Source organism: Schistocerca nitens, chromosome 8 (assembly GCF_023898315.1).
Source record: "Schistocerca nitens isolate TAMUIC-IGC-003100 chromosome 8, iqSchNite1.1, whole genome shotgun sequence".
In the NCBI taxonomy this organism is placed as follows: domain Eukaryota; kingdom Metazoa; phylum Arthropoda; class Insecta; order Orthoptera; family Acrididae; genus Schistocerca; species Schistocerca nitens.
In genome coordinates this window covers 301,699,318-301,718,971 of record NC_064621.1, presented here as the reverse complement: position 1 = coordinate 301,718,971, position 19,654 = coordinate 301,699,318, and the positions used below count along the sequence as shown (strand labels likewise).

At 40.7% G+C, this 19,654-nt stretch overlaps 1 protein-coding gene across 1 annotated transcript in view; it reads right to left on the bottom strand.

Annotated features, from left to right (window-relative positions):
- The window catches only part of LOC126199242 (katanin-interacting protein-like), a 349,391-nt gene that overhangs the window by 199,082 nt on the left and 130,655 nt on the right, over window positions 1-19,654 (bottom strand). The window contains exon 7 of the mRNA XM_049936035.1: window positions 146-283. Coding sequence (XP_049791992.1) covers window positions 146-283 — 138 coding nt within the window. The remainder of the gene's footprint in view (window positions 1-145; window positions 284-19,654) is intronic.

The following is a 19,654-nucleotide window of genomic DNA, read 5'->3' as shown; positions in this document are numbered from 1 at the left end:
GAGACACTACAACTATAATCATAATCTATATATTGAAATGATTTTAGACATAAAAATCAACTTATTATGTAACTTATAAAATTTATTCTCTGAATTTTAAAATTCTACTATGTATTCTGATATGTTTTGAAACTGAAATACTAACCCCAGTATCTGCTGTGAGAGGCCTGTCAATGGTGTGATTATTCACATCTAATTCTGAGTGAGTCACAATACTTGTGAATGAGTTGTCACAATGTGACACAGACTCCAGAATACTATCATCAGTAGTGAACAATATAGTCTGTAAAAAAAATAATGTTCATGTCACATACAAAAAATGAAAGCAAGATAAATACAAATCTCAATTTTAAAATGTACATAAATTTGGAGAATCTGGAACATGGATAGTTAAGGCTGCAGGAAAACAGGTGTGTTTCAGACACCTAACATAATTAGAAGCCAATAAATATTATATGAGCCAACTAATAAAGAAAAAAATTAAATATTTTAAGAGCTGATAGAATTGGACATTCCAAGCAAAAAAGTTCAATCAAACATATTCTCTGCTGCAAAAGGTTCTGGAGAACAATACTTGTTAATCTTAATGACTGTAAAAAAGTTTATTTTATAATTTGTCTGTCTGTGTTAGTCATTATTATTAGATCATAATTTATTTGTCAAGTTACAAATTTACTGCTGTCCAAGACAAATTTTAAAATATTCACATTATTAATAGATCATAATTTATTTGTCAAGTTACAAATTTACTGCTGTCCAAAACAAATTTTAAAATATTCACAATTAATCTGATAGAATTCAATCAAGTTTCAAGAGCACCATCATTAATTTTAATGCATTTTTGCAGTCTTATGGGAATATGGTTGGTTGGTTGGTTTGGGGAAGGAGACCAGACAGCGTGGTCATCGGTCTCATCGGATTAGGGAAGGATGGGGAAGGAAGTCGGCCGTGCCCTTTCAGAGGAACCATCCCGGCATTTGCCTGGAGTGATTTAGGGAAATCACGGAAAACCTAAATCAGGATGGCCGGACGCGGGATTGAACCGTCGTCCTCCCGAATGCGAGTCTTATGGGAATATGTTGCACTGCTTGTTTTAGTACATGTCTTCATTCATTTATAAAGATTGCAGTAGCCTAGTAGTTCATCTCACACTTCTATTGTTTTCTATATAATTCTGCCTTCAACCAATATCATAAACCAAAATCTATAGATGTTAGTTCGTGAGACAATGGAGGCCACATAACAGTACTATTATAATCAGTCCACTGATTATGGACAGCAAAGCCTACCATGTATGATCGATTTGGAGGACACACAAGCATGTTTCAATTCATGTGACCAACAGTATATCCCGTAATTGTTGGACTAATAGTGTCCTGTCATTCATTTCTTCACAATAACAGGATCTATCTTTGACAATATTACTGCCCATGACAGAGAAACAAACTTGGAATTTGGTTTCCGTTGTATGATGTCAAGCTGTCCTGACGATGCTACTAGTTATAATGTGTGCTATTGATTTTATCCACCGTACATGAGGATTCATTCATCAGACAATAGTTTTCACAACATATCATCATGGCTGGTATTTAACCAAAAGCTCAAGTTATGAATCACTGACTCCAATGTGAAGATGTTGCACATGGTGTAGATGAAATGGTTACAAGCATTCTGTGAATAATGTTCAAAGAATATTGGAACATGCACAAAGTTGTCACAGAAGAGTATCAAAATATTTACAGCATTTCCATAAACTAAGATAAAGTTAGATAAGGACATTAAAAAATGAGTTATTCCATAAAGAGATACGTTAGCACAATAAAAATTACTTTATTCTAAATAAAACTGAAACATCATCACAAGAGGTCGTTCGCTTCAGTACCTCATCATCAAACAACAGCACTGCTTATTCTTGAATTTATTTCTGCTGTTTTAAATATAATTAAATTTATCTTTATTGATATTAACTTTTATAAATCAGAAGTGAGTAAAGGTGCCTTGTTTTTGCCCAGCATGAAGGAATAACACAAATGGGTACTGATACAAGGATACACTGTCATTAATCCAAAGTTGGATGATTCTTATGTAAATTATTTAAAATGGGATGCAGTGAAACTCTACTTTTCATTACCAGCTATGACCTTCTCTACTGATTCTCTGGATAATACATCTTTTTTGTAATAAAGAGGCCACTATGAATTAAAATGTCCACTTCAATAGCTGAGTGGTCAGCTAGGTTGATTGTCACAAGAAGGATTTGGGTTTGATTCCCAATACAGCCAGCAAATTTACCTTGGTAGGAGGACTGGAACAGGGTGCACTCAGCCTTATGAGGCCACAGCAAGCAAGTGGACATGCTTTAGGTTTCATCCCCATCTGATCGTCTCCAAATTTAAATAAAATTTTGCACAGATAAGCCATATACAACCAAAACTAATTTTTTGTGCGTTGAGTTCAAATTTCACTGTTAAAAGGTTTTAGAATACGGTCAGTGGAGGGCTACTAAAAACAAAGCATAATGACATCTTGGTAACAGACAGATGCAGCCACACTGGTGACGGAGCAGAGCGTCATAAGAAAGCCCAGTTACAATATAACACTAAATACTCAGCCACTGATGTAGCAGAAAAAGAGCATCTGAAAGATGAAGTTATGAAAATGAAGCCAGTAGGACAGGTGGCTGCATGAGAAAACAAGTACACATGACGTCAGCGTGCAGAAAGTACCAGCATAAATACTACATCTTTCTTAATTAGTGACCTCAGTCACGGCTGACATGTGATGTAGGGGAGTCTATTTCAGTCGGCCCTATGTGTGCCTGATCATCTAAGACCTTTTATGGAGTCGCAAGTCTCGCTTGAGGAACTCTGTCACCCACACTACAGTGCCAAGTTCTGGGTCATCACTGATGAGATACAAGAGTGTCACCAACTTGCTGGCCTACTGGACGTTTGACCAGCAGGCAAAGAAGCTGTTAGCCATCCACCCTTGTGAGGAGGACATACTTTTGTTACTCACCTCATTCCTGCAGCCAACACTGACACTGCCGGCGTCTGACTCCTAACTGGAGGCTGCAGGTCAAACTCTACATGACAACGAGTACTTCAGGTTGGGCTGGAGGGCGAGTCTGCCAGATGCACATTTTCTATGTCAATGACAGTACTTTGGAGATCAGCTCACAGAGCTGCTGTTCACCACTTTCCATCACAAGTCACGCAAGCTTCGACACCTCAGGGGCACTGACTGGACATGACGTAATGGCTGTCACATAAGTTGTCCTCTGCACAGCAGTACTACTGTGTGGACACCTGCCCATTACAGCTGAACAGATCCATGCACTGCTGGACTGACTGAGATACCAGCACTTGGGAAGGCAATCCTGTATTACAGGAGTCTGGGACCAGACCAACGTATCTGGTGTCAGCAAGTGGTTGCCAGTGGTAGAGATGTCAATGCCTGGGGCCACACCCACACGTCTATAGCAGGAGCAGCAGATGACATCATCTGTGCAACTCCACTGTAAGATCAACAACTATGAATTTCAGTTCACTAAGATGGAGTGTGGTGAGTGACTAATATTTGTTGGCCTTCGTCTTGTGTCTTTGGAAGAGCCTGTGTTGAGCCTTAAGGACCTCCACAGCATGCCACAAGTGCCATTTGCTAGGCAGCAAGAACCTACAGATTTGTCTTTGTTGCATGAGAATACTAGGGAGGGTTATCTGCAGCCAGTGAGATGTCAGTTTTCCAATTTGTCTGCACATGATTTGCCATGTGTTCAAACTGTGCCAGCTATGTGCAGTTTGTGTAGGAGGTTTAGTCATGAGGCACAGTATTGCACAGAGTCCTGTTGGGCCACGAAATGGTGCAGAGATTAAGTGGAGTTTGTTTTTATTTGAATACTGGATGAACGGTATCCATATTTTTCTTGTATAATGGCAGATGAAGATCACACGAACATTAAACACACAAACAGTGACTTTGAACAAAATGGTGGAAGCCCTGAGAGGGCATATAGCCACACTCTTGGAGACTACAACAAGATAACATGGTATTGCACAAGAGCATAGAGAAATGGGAAGCTGCTGCTGGGCAAGCAAGTATATTCTGATTCAGGGGAGACCAAACCTGTGTTGAGTACATCTGACCCATCTGTTGATCCCACAGCAGCTAACCTTACAGCATCATTTTTGGGACAAGCAATTGAGGATGTATCTGCTTGCTAAATTGCAGTTTGTAGGCAATGCAAAAATGTATATTATGTTAACATAAGACTCTTATTAAGGCCATAATGTATGATTAGCTGCCTACCGGTCTTGTCCAGCATTATTATAAACAGAAAAGCACAATGTTTTCCAGAGAGAAACTCAGTAGCTATTGCAGAAACACAGTGAGTCCAGTGAAGTCTTTCTTTGACAGAATTAGGAAATTGAATGCCCACATTATGAGCTAATGTGCAAAGCAGATGTCAACAGAGTCATCCTGTGTGAGGCAGAGGATAGAGTCCAAGATGTGTTTGTAAAGTGTATTTCTGCCAACATGTCAAGAAAGGTCAGAATGGAGAACCCAAGTGATTTACCTGCTGCCATTAGGATTGCCACACGAACAGAGAATATCGACATTGCTACATGGAGGCAGAGTGTGACTGTGGTGTTTTCTCAGCTGGGATAAAGCATTACATGTGTGGGCATATGAGCCACACAGGGAGCAATCTCATCAGCCAGAATGTTATGAATATGTGGAGGTAGGCCACAAGGTGCAAGATTTCTGGAAGAAAATGGGACAAGCAACGTCTGAATAATCAGCCATCAAATGGGAACTCCTCCATCACACACCATTATCAATAAAAAATGAGACTGTAAAAACATATGCGGAGTGAGAGTGCAGCTTGGTAGGCAAAGTGGATGAAGATGAACATACATTTGTAGTGGACACAGGGGCTCATGTGTCTGTTGTCAATATGGATGTCTTGAGCAGAAAGGGATTGAATTCTCCACAGTATGGATTGTGTGGAGTGAGTGACAATGTTGTGAGGTCATTGGGGCAACACAGCTTAGTTTTAGCATGGGAATTAAGGGTTTTTTGGAACTAATGAAGAAGTGGAATGCCTTGTAAGAAGAACCATAGTACACATCAGTGATGTGGATGGAGATTTCATGGTTCCTGTCAACCTCAATATTTTGGTGTGAACAAAGTGAATCTGCCAAAAGGTCTGCTGAGTGCTAATCTGAAAGTTTTAGAGGAAGACAACAAAGACAGGTTAAGTGAGGACCTCTGTCACATGAAAACTGTCAGCACACATGCAATAATGTAAAATTTTTATAAACAAATGGTAGGAAAGTGATGCAAACCTTATTATCACAGTTCGCAGAATTATGCAATCTGAGAAGTATGTTACCAGCAATGCCAGTCACACAGCACAGGATACCCACAGGTAATAACGCTCAAGTGTATGAGAAAACATACAGAATTCCAAAAAGTAGGAATAAATAATTGAAGAATTAATCAATCTAACACCTAGCAGACGGTATTATTGAATAGAGTGATAGTCCATAGGGATCACCTGTTACTTGGGTCCCAATGAAACGCACAAGATGACAGAAAATGCAGATTTTTCTGTGACTATTGATACCTTACTGCACAAGCTATCACCAATGCATATCCCATAGTGAACATAACAGGAACTCTGGACAATTTGAGTCACTGCAAAAACTTTTGCAATGTGGGTTTGAAGAGTGGGTATCATCAACTGGAGATAGCACTGAAGATCAGCTGAAGACAGCTTTTATCATTCCCTAGGACCATTTCCAGTACTGTCAAATGTCATTCGCAATAAAAAATGCACCCATCACTTTTCAAAGATTACTGAATGGGGTACTTAGAAGATTAAATCCGACACAATGTACAGTTTATCTTGATGACACTAAGTATTGATAAATGTTATTTTTTTGCACCAATTTAGGTAATTATCTTGACCATGTGATTCATCAGGAAAGAGAAAGAACACATAGACACTTAATCTCAGAAGTTAGGAACCTCTCACCACAACAGACAGCAAAGAACTGCAACTTTTTGTGTCTCTGTAATTATTGTCATAACTTTATGAAGAGCTTTGGTGAAACTGCCAAACCTCTGCAATGTAAAGGAGCAGAATTTGAGTGGTCTACCAAATGATGAACAGCATTCATTCGATACTTAAAAACAAGCACTGACATCTTGTCCAGTTATGATATTTCCAAACTTAGAAACAGAATTCATTCTATCTAGCGATGTGAGCACTATGGTGCCTGGTTGAATCCTCAGTCAGAGCGTAAATAATAAAGAACTCCTGTGGTGTACACATCCTGACAGCTGAACAAAGCAGAGCGAAGTTATTCCACAAGTGAGAAGGAAATGTTGGCTGTTATCTATGGTATTTCTTACTTCCACTGTTATTTGTGTGGACAAAAGTTTAAAGTAATAATAGATAATGCCACATTCAAATGGTTACTAGGATTGAAGACCCGTTCCAGTAGACTGATAAGATGGGCCCTAAGACTGAGAAATTTTGATTACAAATATTGCACAAGCTGGGGAAGAGGCACACTCATGCAGATTGTTGGGAGTAGAAAAACTGAAGTTCCGTAAGCGTTGGGCAGAAGCATTGCTGAGTGGCAACACGTCCAGGATGCTGACTGTCAGATATTCAAGTCGCAACCACATACCATTATGCGCAATGGCTTATTGTGTAGAATGGCCACATATCTGGTTGGTTGGAGATTAGTTTTCTAGCATTCTTCTTCCTTCTTCTGGGTGTCCATGGTTTGTATGCGAGTCAGTTGTCTTGCATCTTCAGTCCTGAGTCAAAGGTGTTTTGTATAGTCAACCTGAGTCTCATTCAGTTGCAATGGAAACAGGGTATTTTGGTCTGGCAACTGTGGAGCAGAAAGAACAGTGTGAAGCCTGGAGTGTCTTGCTTTACTGTGTTGTATGTGAATGTCACAATGGGCAGTACTGTATCTTGTTGTTGTTGTTGTTGTTGTTGTTGTTGTGTTCTTCAGTCCTGAGACTGGTTTGATGCAGCTCTCCATGCTACTCTATCCTGTGCAAGCTTCTTCATCTCCCAGTACCTACTGCAGCTTACATCCTTCTGGATCTGCTTAGTGTATTCATCTCTTGGTCTCCCTCTACAACTTTTACCCTCCACGCTGCCCTCCAATACTAAATTGGTGATCCCTCGATGTCTCAGAACATGTCCTACCAACCGATCCCTTCTTCTACTAAAGTTGTGCCACAAGCTCCTCTTCTCCCCGATTCTATTCAATACCTCCTCATTAGTTATGTGATCTACCCATCTAATCTTCAGCATTCTTCTGTAGCACCACATTTCGAAAGCTTCTATTCTCTTCTTGTCTAAACTATTTATTGTCTATGTTTCACTTCCATACATGGCTACACTCCATACAAATACTTTCAGAAACGACTTCCTGACACTTAAATCTACACTTGATGTTAAGAAATTTCTCTTCTTCAGAAATGCTTTCCTTGCCATTGCCAGTCTACATTTTATATCCTCTCTACTTTGACCATCATCAGTTATTTTGCTCCCCAAATAGCAAAACTCCTTTACTACTTTAAGTGTCTCATTTCCTAATCTAATTCCCTCAGCATCACCCGACTTAATTCGAGTACATTCCATTATCCTCGTTTTGCTTTTGTTGATGTTCATCTAATATCCTCCTTTCAAGACACTGTCCATTTCATTCAACTGCTCTTCCAAGTCCTTTGCTGTCTCTGACAGAATCACAATGTCATCGGCGAACCTCAAAGTTTTTATTTCTTCTCCATGGATTTTAATACCTACTCCATACTTTTCTTTTGTTTCCTTTATTGCTTGCTCAATATAAAGATTGAATAACATCGGGGATAGGCTACAACCCTTCCTAATCACTGCTTCCTTTTCATACCCCTTGACTCTTACAACTGCCATCTGCTTTCTGTACAAATTGTAAATAGCCTTTCGCTCCCCGTATTTTACCCCTGCCACCTTCAGAATTTGAAAGAGAGTATTCCAATCAACATTGTCAAAAGCTTTCTCTAAGTCTACAAATGCTAGAAACGTAGGTTTGCCTTTCCTTAATCTATTTTTTGCCTTTCCTTAATCTATTTTCTAAGATAAGTCGTAGGGTCAGTATTGCCTCACGTGTTCCAGCATTTCTGCGGAATCCAAACTGATCTTCCCCGAGGTCGGCTTCTACGTTTTTCCATTCGTCTGTAAAGAATTCGTGTTAGTATTTTGCAGCCGTGGCTTATTGAACTGATAGTTCGGTAATTTTCACATCTGTCAACACCTGCTTTCTTTGGGATTGGAATTATTATATTCTTCTTGAAGTCTGAGGGTATTTCGCCTGTCTCATACATCTTGCTCACCAGATGGTAGAGTTTTGTCAGGACTGGCTCTCCCAAGGCTGTCAGTAGTTCTAATAGAATGTTGTCTACTCCGGGGGCCTTGTTTCGACTCAGGTCTTTCAGTGCTCTGTCAAACTCTTCACGCAGTATCGTATCTCCCATTTCATCTTCATCTACATCCTCTTCCATCTCTTGGTCTCCCTCTACGATTTTTACCCTCCACGCTGTCCTCCAATACTAAATTGGTGATCCCTCGATGTCTCAGAACATGTCCTACCATCTGCTTTCTGTACAAATTGTAAATAGCCTTTCGCTCCCTGTATTTTACCCCTGCCACCTTCAGAATTTGAAAGAGAGTATTCCAATCAACATTGTCAAAAGTTGTATCTTAGTCTCTCCATTCAACGACAATGTACATCACGAGAATATCTATCAATGTATTATTAAAGTGTTCTGTCAGGCCATTTGACTGTGAATTGTCATCTTGCAAGTGATGTCACAACATGCAATTATCTCTGATACTAGTCTCGACTGGAAAACTTTTCCATTATCGGAGATCACCACTTGAGATGCTCAGTTCTTAAAAATGATATCTTCTACAAGTAGCTTTGCAATTTCCAGAGCTTCAGAAGTCAACACAGTGTTGGTAGTGTTCATGACACTGAGAGAGTCTGTGCAGACTATTATCTATAGATTCCTACTTGTCAACTTCGTGACACTCTCCATGAGATCAATTCCAATTTGAGGCTGGGGGGAGGGAGGGGGAAGGCACTGAAGCATGGTACCAGACGTCCCAGAGGCATTCCTTACAGTGGCTCCAATAGTGTCTAACAGATAGTTAGAGACCTGGCAAGTGATACATGCCTCTAATTCTGTTTAGAGTCCTCACAAATCCCACGTGATTAGATGTTGGAGCGGTCTGGAAAATCTTCACGACAGCTGGCCATAGATGATCTGGGATGACAAGCAACCATTTCCACAGCATTAGACCATAACTCCTTTTACACAATGTCCTGTTTATTAATTGGAATTCTCTTTGGTTAGTTCCTACTTCAAGATTTCTAGGATTTTCGGTAATGTTAAGAGTTTCCCTCTGTTCAGTAGCTATGTCATTAAATGAAGCAATGACTGAGATTTTGTCCAAGCTGCTGTGTTCAGCCCCAGAGGATTCCCTGAAAGGCAGTTGGCCTTCTTGTGTTTGCATCCATTTTTGTATAATACTGTGACTCAATATTCCTGAAACATCAGTGCCCATCTCGCCAGTTGAGCTGAGGGATCCTTTAGGCCATGAGCCAGCACAGAGAATGGTGGTCCATCACAACACTGTATGATTTGCCAAATAAACACAGCTGGAACTTGTTGATGGCCCAGACAACTGAAAGACACTCTGTTTAGAGTCCTCACGAATCCCATGTACCCAGATGTTGGAACACTCTGGAAAAACTTCAAGATACCTGGCCACAGATGAGATGGGATGATGAGCAACCATTTCCATGCCACTGGATCACAGCCCCTCTTATACAATGTTGTTTATTAATTGGAACTCCCCTATGATCAGTTCCTCCAAGACTTCTATGGTTTTCAACAATCCTCGAGCTTCGCTCTGTTCAGCTGCTGTGTCATTTAATGCATTGATGACTGAGATTTTGTCCATGATGCTGTATTCAGCCAAGAAATTCCTTGAAAGGCAGTTGGTATTCTTTGCATCCGCTTTTGTACAATACTGTGGCAAAGTATTTCTGAAGCCTCAGTGCCCATCTTGCCAGTTGACCTGACAGATCCTTTGGGCTCGTCAGTCAGCATAGAGAATGGTGGCCCATCACAACAGTGTATGGTTTGCCGCAACTCACTAATGGTCCAAACAACTAAAACACACTCTTTCTCATCTGTACAGCACTTTATCTCGGAGTACGCCCGGAAGTATAAGCGATCACCTTCTTGGCACCTTCCTCCCTTCGTACAAGGATTTCACCTATCCCGTAACTGCTACCACTGACATATAATTCTGTTTTCGCATAATCATCATTCAAAACTAGGATTGGAGAGATGTTAACATCACCTTAAGGACAAGGAAATATCTTCTCACACCTTGTTCCAGGAAAGAATGGTGTCACCCTGCAGTAGTTCTTGCAAGGGACATGCCTTCATATAAAAGTCTTTTATGAACCACCAGTAATACAAGCACATTCTGAGGAAATCTCACTTTCAAGGGATATGCCTTCATATAGAAGTCTTTTATGAACCACCAGTAATACAAGCACATATCTAATCTAATCTAATCTAATCATACTGAGGAAATCCCACACATCAAAAATGTGGCAAGGAATCAAAAAATCTCGGATAGGTACATTTCCAGATTCAGGTGGAAGCTTGCAATCTGAACACTCTTCAACACAGTAGACAGGTGGCTTAGATGTTCCTCAAATGTCTCTGGAAAAACAACCAATTTCACCCACATAGAAAAGAATTTTAAGGTGTCAAAGCAAGTTGTCCATCATACGTTCAAATGATGCTGGAGTGTTGCACAACTTTGAACTCATAGAGGCCATCAGGATTTAAGAAGGCAGTCCTTTCCTGTTATCACATGAGAGGACTCTGAAGATTCAATAACACCACCCAGCAACACTTTCTCCACTTTATCCAGAATTATGCATCATTCAGCTTGAGACACCCTATACAAGTGCTGGCTAATTGGTGGATGTTCACCTTTGTCACCTGTAATGCTTATTGTGATTGTTATTGTGCAGATTTCTTCTGTGAGCCTGAGAAGTGTTATAAAATCAACAAATACTTCGCAATTTACGTGAGCGTTTACTCTGACAAACAGAACTTGTTTCGTTGATGAAGGTGAAATAACATCTTTGATGGAAAACAACTGCTTTTAGGCAATCTTTTCTTACATAAACTTATTGGAATAGCTTCATCAACTTGGAGCTACACTCTTCCACAGCGTACAACTGTTTACAATGTACCGTCAAACGGGGTGATTTCGGACACCCAGGCGAATTTGGACATCATGGCTTATTTGCTCTTTGCCACTGCATAGAAACAAAGACTTAGTTATTTTAACATCCGTGCAGCAGTTATTTTAAGCGCAAAATTGCATTTATCGCTTTCCACAGTTTCCCTAGGTGAATAATTGACAAAGAGTCTCAATGTTAAAAATCCATGCATTATCGTAAAGTGGGAACTTTCTATTGTTGCACCGAGTGGGAAATTATTGTAACCGTAATTGTCGACGCGCTCAGTAGCTAACAGCATTGAGACAATTTCTGTACAAGTTTGTCAAGTTTCTCGTGCAAGTTTATAAAATAACGACGGTTTTTGTAAAACTGTGCACTGTGTGGGGTGATTTTGGGCTATGCAAAGAATGCATAATAGCAGGAGAGATGCTACAGTACAGTGTATTTATGACCCGGAACTTTTAGATAAACAAATACTAACAAAGAGATAGAGAGGCTGGCCAGTACTTACCTCAGCTCAGTACAGCCGATAGATACACAAAAAACAGAACCGAAAATTTACGTTCCTAGCTTTCGGAACAAATGTTCCTTCATAAGGGAGGAGAGAGGGGAAAGAAAGGGAAGAAGGGAAAGTGGATTCAGTTACTCATAACCCAGGTCATGAAGCAACAGGGAAAGGAAAACAGGGAGGGTAGCAAGGATGGAGGCATGGTTGTCAGAGGGAAGCCAAAGATATCAAAGATATTCTACTGTAAGTACTGTGCCAGCTTCAAACCAAAGAGGATGCATACAGAAGTAAAGAGGTATACAGTATAAAGATAAACACAACTATGTAGGATGAAAAGACTGCGTCAACTCTCCGACACCTCAACCTACAAAGCTGTTACCCAGGATCCCATTCCCTCCATCCAGACTGAGCTGCAGAAAATCCTAAAAATCCAAGGTCCCTCACAAGGCCTCACAATGGCTTCCATAGACTTACTCACTCCACCTGAGCCCCGTACTCCTACCTTCTACCTATTACCCAAAATCCACAAAGAGAACCATCCTGGCCGTCCCATTTTAGCAGGCTTCAAAGCCCCAACAGAACGTATCTCAGCTCTGGTAGACCAACACCTCCAACCTATCACCCGCACACTCCCATCCTCCATCAAAGACACAAACCACTTCCTAGAACGCCTCAAATCCATTCCCACTCCTCTCCCACCTGAAACCTTTCTTGTCACCATAGATGCTACATCCCTTTACACAAACATCCCACATACCCATGGTCTCTCTGCCCTTGAGCACTACCTCTCCCAATGCCCACCCGAAGATCTTCCAAAAACCTCGTTCCTTACCACACTTACCAACTTCATCCTAACCCATAATTACTTCACTTTTGAAGGCCAGATCTACAAACAAATCAGGGGAACGGCCATGGGAACCAGGATGGCTCCGTCCTATGCTAACCTCTTCATGGGCCGCATGGAGGAGGCTTTCCTGAAGACACAACAGCTGCTTCCCCTGACCTGGTATAGGTTTATAGATGACATCTTTGTGGTCTGGACACATGGTGAAGAAACACTCCTTAATTTCCTCCATAACCTCAACTCCTTTTCGAATCTAAATTTCACCTGGTCCTTCTCCAAAACCCAAGCCACCTTCCTGGATGGTGACCTTCATCTTGTTGAAGCTCACATCCACACCTCTGACCATATCAAACCCACAAACAAACAACAGTACCTTCACTTTGATAGCTGCCATCCATTCCACATCAAACGTTCCCTTCCCTACAGCCTAGGTATTCGTGGCAAACGTATCTGCTCCAGTGATGAATCCCTCAACAATTACACCAATAACCTGACCAGTGCTTTCCTCTCCCGCAACTATCCTGCAGACCTTGTCCAAAAACAGATCTCCCGAGCAATACATTCCTCCCCGTCCAACAACAATGTTCCTACCCCCAGACCACACAGAAGCATCCCCCTTGTCACCCAATATTATCCTGGCCTCGAATACATCAACAAATTACTCCGCCAGGGATATGACTTTCTCAAGTCAACCCCTGAAATGAGATCATCCCTTGACAAAATTCTCCCCACACCACCCAGAGTTTCCTTTCGTCGCCCCCCTAACCTCCGTAACATCCTTGTTAAACCCTACAATATTCCCAGACTACCTTCTCTACCCAGCGGTTCCTACCCCTGTAACCGACCCCGCTGCAAAACCTGCCCCATGCATCCCCCCACAACCACCTACTCCAGCCCTGCTACTGGTAAAACATACACAATTCAAGGAAGGGCCACGTGTGAAACTACACATGTCATTTATCAGCTGACATGCCTGCACTGCACAGCCTTTTACATCGGTATGACAACAACTAAACTGGCTGAGCGCATGAACAGACACAGACGAACTGTCCGCCTAGGAGATGTCCAATACCCAGTAGCGGAGCATGCCCTCCAGCATAATTCTAGGGACCTAGGAACCTGCTACACCGTATGTGCCATTTGGCTTCTCCCACCCAACACCAGTCCCTCTGAACTGCGGAGATGGGAACTTGCACTCCAACACATCCTTTCATCCCCCATCCCCCTGGACTGAACCTACATTAAACAACCTCACTCCCATTTACTCTTCAGTCTTCTCCTCTTTCCCTTTCCTCTTTAGCCATTCACGCATCTTTTCATCCTACATAGTTGTGTTTATCTTTATACTGTATACCTCTTTACTTCTGTATGCATCCTCTTTGGTTTGAAGCTGGCACAGTACTTACAGTAGAATATCTTTGGCTTCCCTCTGACAACCATGCCTCCATCCTTGCTACCCTCCCTGTTTTCCTTTCCCTGTTGCTTCATGACCTGGGTTATGAGTAACTGAATCCACTTTCCTTTCTTCCCTTTCTTTCCCCTCTCTCCTCCCTGATGAAGGAACATTTGTTCCGAAAGCTAGGAACGTAAATTTTCGGTTCTGTTTTTTGTGTATCTATCGGCTGTACTGAGCTGAGGTAAGTACTGGCCAGCCCCTCTATCTCTTTGTTAGTATTTGTTTCACATCTTTATATGGAACTTTTAGATAAAGCTGTTCATGACATTCAGAGTGGTAAATTACTGTACAGAAAAGCGTGTGATTTGTATGGTATACCTACATCAACCCTACAAAATAAAGTGCAGAAAGCACATCCGAAAAAAATGGGAGGACAGCCAGTGCTAAATAAAGAAGAAGAAGAAATGTTGAATCAAGGTATCTTGAGGGCTGCACATTGGGGATTTCCCTTCACTAAATTGGATATTAGATATTTAGTTACATGCTACCTTGATAAATCTGGCCGAAAAGAGAAGAAGTTTCGTAATAATTTGCCAGGAGAAGAATGGGTGCATTTATTCCTCAAACGAATATCAGAAGATCTTTCCATTCGCGTAAGCAATAATATTAAATGAGCTCGTGCAGAACTTATCAGTAATATATAAAATTGATTATATCATTTCATATCACTTATTCTTAACAAAGGGCTATTTTAAAATGTCACCAAAATCAAATAAAAAGCATGTAGAAGTTTAAAAAACGTCAGTAACTGTCCGAATTCGACCTGAAACTTCGGACAGAGATTTAAAAAACACATGTGTCCGAAATCACCTCAATCCATGGGATGACTTCGGACACTTTATTTAACTGCCTCAGATAAATATACCTACACATACACTTTCTGGTTCTGGAATATTTTATTCGTTACACATATACCCTACAACTTCCATAATAATCAATTTAATCTAACAATATATACGAAAGTTACAATCAAAATAACGACAAAACCGTCCGAAATCACCCCGTTTGATGGTATACAAGAAGTCCCATCCAAAAATAACATTATGACTATATTCTGTCAAAACAAAAAATTCCAAAGACTGTGTTCTCTCATCGATAGTTATTCTTACAATAAATGTTCCTGTCAGCTGGACATCAATGATAAGTATTCAGCAATACAGAAAAAAGGTCCCCTAGTTGACTAATGTCTGAACTGGTTGGCCACTGATGGTGATGTTGATGAGATTCACTGCCATTTTGGTAACTGTCAACAGATGGCCGCCTTGCTTGGTTTTCCTCAACAAAATGGCTAGGTAAGCCGCTGGTAGCTATGAACAGTGACAGGGAATGGGTAGCGCGTGTTGGGGCATGACCTCATCGAGGGTACAGCAGTGGGCTTCATCAAACAAGTTGACCATAATCATCTGCAGCTGACTGGGATGAACATAACTGTGGTGATTGTTAATGACAAGAAGTGTAGTAACTGTCAAACAACCACCTTCTTTCTCTGATGCAGCATGTAACATGTATAGGGTGTGTGCAGTGGAAACATACCAGTGTGTTGTCCTCTGTCCATCTGTGGGGTGTTATACTTGGCAGACGAGATGGTTGTACCTTCAGAGGTCAGATGCTGGGTTGTTGTTTGACAGCTGTGGCACGAATCCAGGATGGCCGAGACCATTTTTCCTGACACATAGGAATGGTGTAGGAGACTGGTGATAAAGATTGATACATGTCTTTTCCAACATTCTCTATTACCTCCCAACATAATAGGTTGACATTCATGGCTGCTATCTCTTGCTTACTTGGTCAGAAATTTCTGGCTGCCATAAACTGCTATATTTCTCCTGCTACTACCTGGCATATGAGACAGACATTCAGAAACCAGTCATACTTCTTTTGTTTGATTCTTTTCTGTTACATTTCCTCAATCCGTTGGCTACATCTGATTTTTTTCTTGTTTGTTGTGACATCCTTAACCAGAAGAGCTTGGTACATTTCTCCTGCAACTCCTTTCATCAAGTGTGAGATTTTGTTGCTTCTGTCATATTCAGATTCACAATGTGGCATAGGGCCAAAACATTATTTATGTAGAACTATGTCATTGCCCCATGAAGATGTGCCCTGTTCTTCAATTGTTCATCCACTAAGCAGACTTTCTGCTGATTGTCACCATTCTCTCCATCGTTCTTGAACCACTGCTGGGCTATGTTGTCCCAGTTAAAGTACACATTTCCCAAATACAGTGGAACATTGATTTTATGTTCTCCAGTTTTACGTTCCTCGCAATTCTACACCATACATTCGTGGCCTCTGTGAAAAACCCATAAAATCAATGCTAAAAATTCCCAGTTTTTATGTTTCTTCCTAGTAAGATTTAGTCAATTCTATGTTCTTAGTCGATGTCTCAGTTGACTTCATCCCATTTTCTTCCTACTGATATTTGATGTGACTAAATAATAAGTGGCACAAATGACAGAAGGTTAGCACCATGGGTGATAGAGTTAAGGGAATATTTTAGGCCATTGTGAAGAGGGGAGACATGAGAGTGGAAATGCTGATGTAATCCACTATCGGCATTGCCAACACAATTTGCAACATTTAGCTGCACTATGCGCAATGATGATCGGTCGAGTAAACTTCACACATTTGATTTACATGAATAATCAAGGAACTAGTCAATTCATTCTTTAAACCTAATTTCAAATTTTCTACTTTGCTATTTAAGGTTTCAAATTCAGTCTTTAAAGCATCCATGCCTTCGCATAGATTAATAAATTCTTTACTATGTGAGTCGACTTTGGCATTTAACAATTCTAAATTTGTTGTTTGGGAATTTAACTAAGAATTTACTGACTCTGGTTTTTCACTTAGAGTCGCATTTTGCGTTTTGATTAAATTTACTAACTCAGACCAGTCAGGCACTTCTTTACCAACTTTCATAGCCATAGCTGGTTTTTGAGTTTCCTCGACTTTTTGTATGTTATCCATATTCCTGCAAGCTTTTGATCTTGTAAGCATTTAACTAACTTTAAGTATGGTAACTACAGTAATGAAGTTCACTGAACAGTTTGTACCACATTGTACTAAAACAATGAAGTTCTGTTTTACGCTCACCCGGTGGAGAATCTGCGGTGCACCTGTGAGCGGATGTGGAGGCAGGTCAGCACTGGTGAATAGCAGCTGGTGCCAGCGGCGTCGGATGTTGGTTTCCGCATCGGCATCCCCGTGATGTCTGTGTGAGAGCTCTACACTCCCCACACTGGATCTTCTTATTCGAAGTGTTCTAGGCATATTTCTTCTTAGAGAAACACACTGGAATCTTCTTCTCTATTTCTCAATTCAAAATTTTGCTCCTGGAGGATGTTCAATTGTCTCAGAGTAAATTTTTAGTCCTACTTGGTTTAGTTGCTATGGCAACATACAACAGCTTCTTCCCTTGTTTTTTGGTCTTAGAATTCCTGTTTTTTTTCCTGTCCTTTCTCACTGGATGCCATGTTCTAATGGCTTTGGACAACAACTTAAGTGCAAAGTAAATATACTAACTTCCACTTCTTTTACGAGATGACTTACCTGATATGCTCAGCAGACTTTGCTTGCTTGTTAGCCTGTTGCTGCAAACTCTCTTTCACTTTCTTCTCCAAAGTATGCTGCTAGGTACATGAATTTCTTAAGAGTCTCTCTACTTATAAAAATATGTAGATATACCAATTTCATTTGCTTCAACTACTGACATATAATTGAACTTCAGACATTTTGCAAATCCCACTATTCACATAAATATATACTGTTTAGTAAGTCTCTTGTGTCTCCAAACATCAGAAACCAAATAATTTACATATAGGAGAAACATGGCTTAAACACCCTGTCCATTCTCAACATGAATCAGGATACACGGCTTCCCTTCAACAAGACTAAGACAACAGTTTTTCTCAAGAGCACCTCCTCAACTGTTCTCGTTGTTATAACAATGGTCACTGACACAATTAGCACAGAATAACATAGAAGCTCCATGGTTCTTCCATACACTTTCACTAAAACTTCCATGGATCACTCAACAAGTACTTGTCACTGCTATTCGATTGCCGCGTCTACATTCTTCTCGTGACTGAATTTCAAACCTGCACACACACACACATAAAAGCGACGCGCAGTAGGTAGGATTCTATCATATTCTAAAGTATCGGGTGTTTGAGATGGTAGAAGGCTGAGTGGTTCTAGAATTTATGCAGAAATTCTCTAAACACTACAAACATTGCAGAACATATTGTATTGCAATGAATGGGGTAACAACTCTAAGTTGGGGGCAGGTGGTGGGGGGGGGGGGGGGGGGGGACCAAATAAAAAATTGGCATGCAGTGAGTTGCGAACCTTTAACTTCAAAGTCAGCTAACCATGATGTTATCTTGTATGCTACACCTTACTCATCTGAATTTTGTTTTGTGCATTAAGTATCATAAAAATCTCTTGAAGTCTTACATCGTGGATGCTTTTTTAATTTACATTTAATGATAAGCATGATGTATCCGTGCTATACTTTCAATGCACCACTGCTTGGAAATGGCCTACTGCGCATATACGGTCCATCACACACTAGGAAGGAAATGAATAATCAAAATGCACACAGTTAACACAGGGGTTGTTCACAAATGCTTGCAAAAATCGATAGGCGAATGCCTACCAGTGACATCACAACTGCAGAAAGTAGTAAGAAGCTGTGTCCCACTAGAAAAATGTTTCTGTTTGAAACATTATTTCCTGCAATGTATCACACCTGTTTCTGACTTTGTTTCTGTCTACACTGGCAATAAGCATTTCTCAGTGTATCTGCATTATCTGCAATGGTATTTTTGCATTGTTTTTGCATTGTCTGCCACATCATGTCCAGAGACAAGGGAACTGTAATATGTGCTGCTGCATTATTAATATTCAGAGGTTCATGAAAACAAAATGAAAGACATTGTCCCCATTCATTCTTTTTTTTTCCATTTATTGTGAGCTGCTGCCAGCAGACCGATCAACAAAGATGTAGAGCGAAGATCAATAGTATATGCTTCATCAAGCATGCATATCACGAGAGAGAACAGAGACAGACTCGCAAGCAACATGCCGCCAACACCCTCTTGACAGCCAAGTATACAGGCCGCTGCTGCTGACCAAAGGGCTCAATCACTGACTGACTCACATTCTGGTTTGACGTCCGTCATTCATTCGCAGAGCAGTCTTAGGCTACAACAGTATATAGCATTGGATTATAGCAAGATTACCGATATTGTCTGCAAGAGGAATATTACGGATGAGCTTGTACCACAATACATGGACTCTATTCCAGTTAAGTAAAAACTTGTGGTTCATGTAAATAAAGAACATGTTAATCCAAGAGCGCATTTGTGTTGTAGTATGAGGATAACAGCCACCAATAAAATCCTCTCCCTTGCTCCCTTGGTACAAGACTCTACAGTGGTGGTGAGGATACTACATATTGTGACTTGTGAGCTCAAGGCCATAAGCATCTCTCA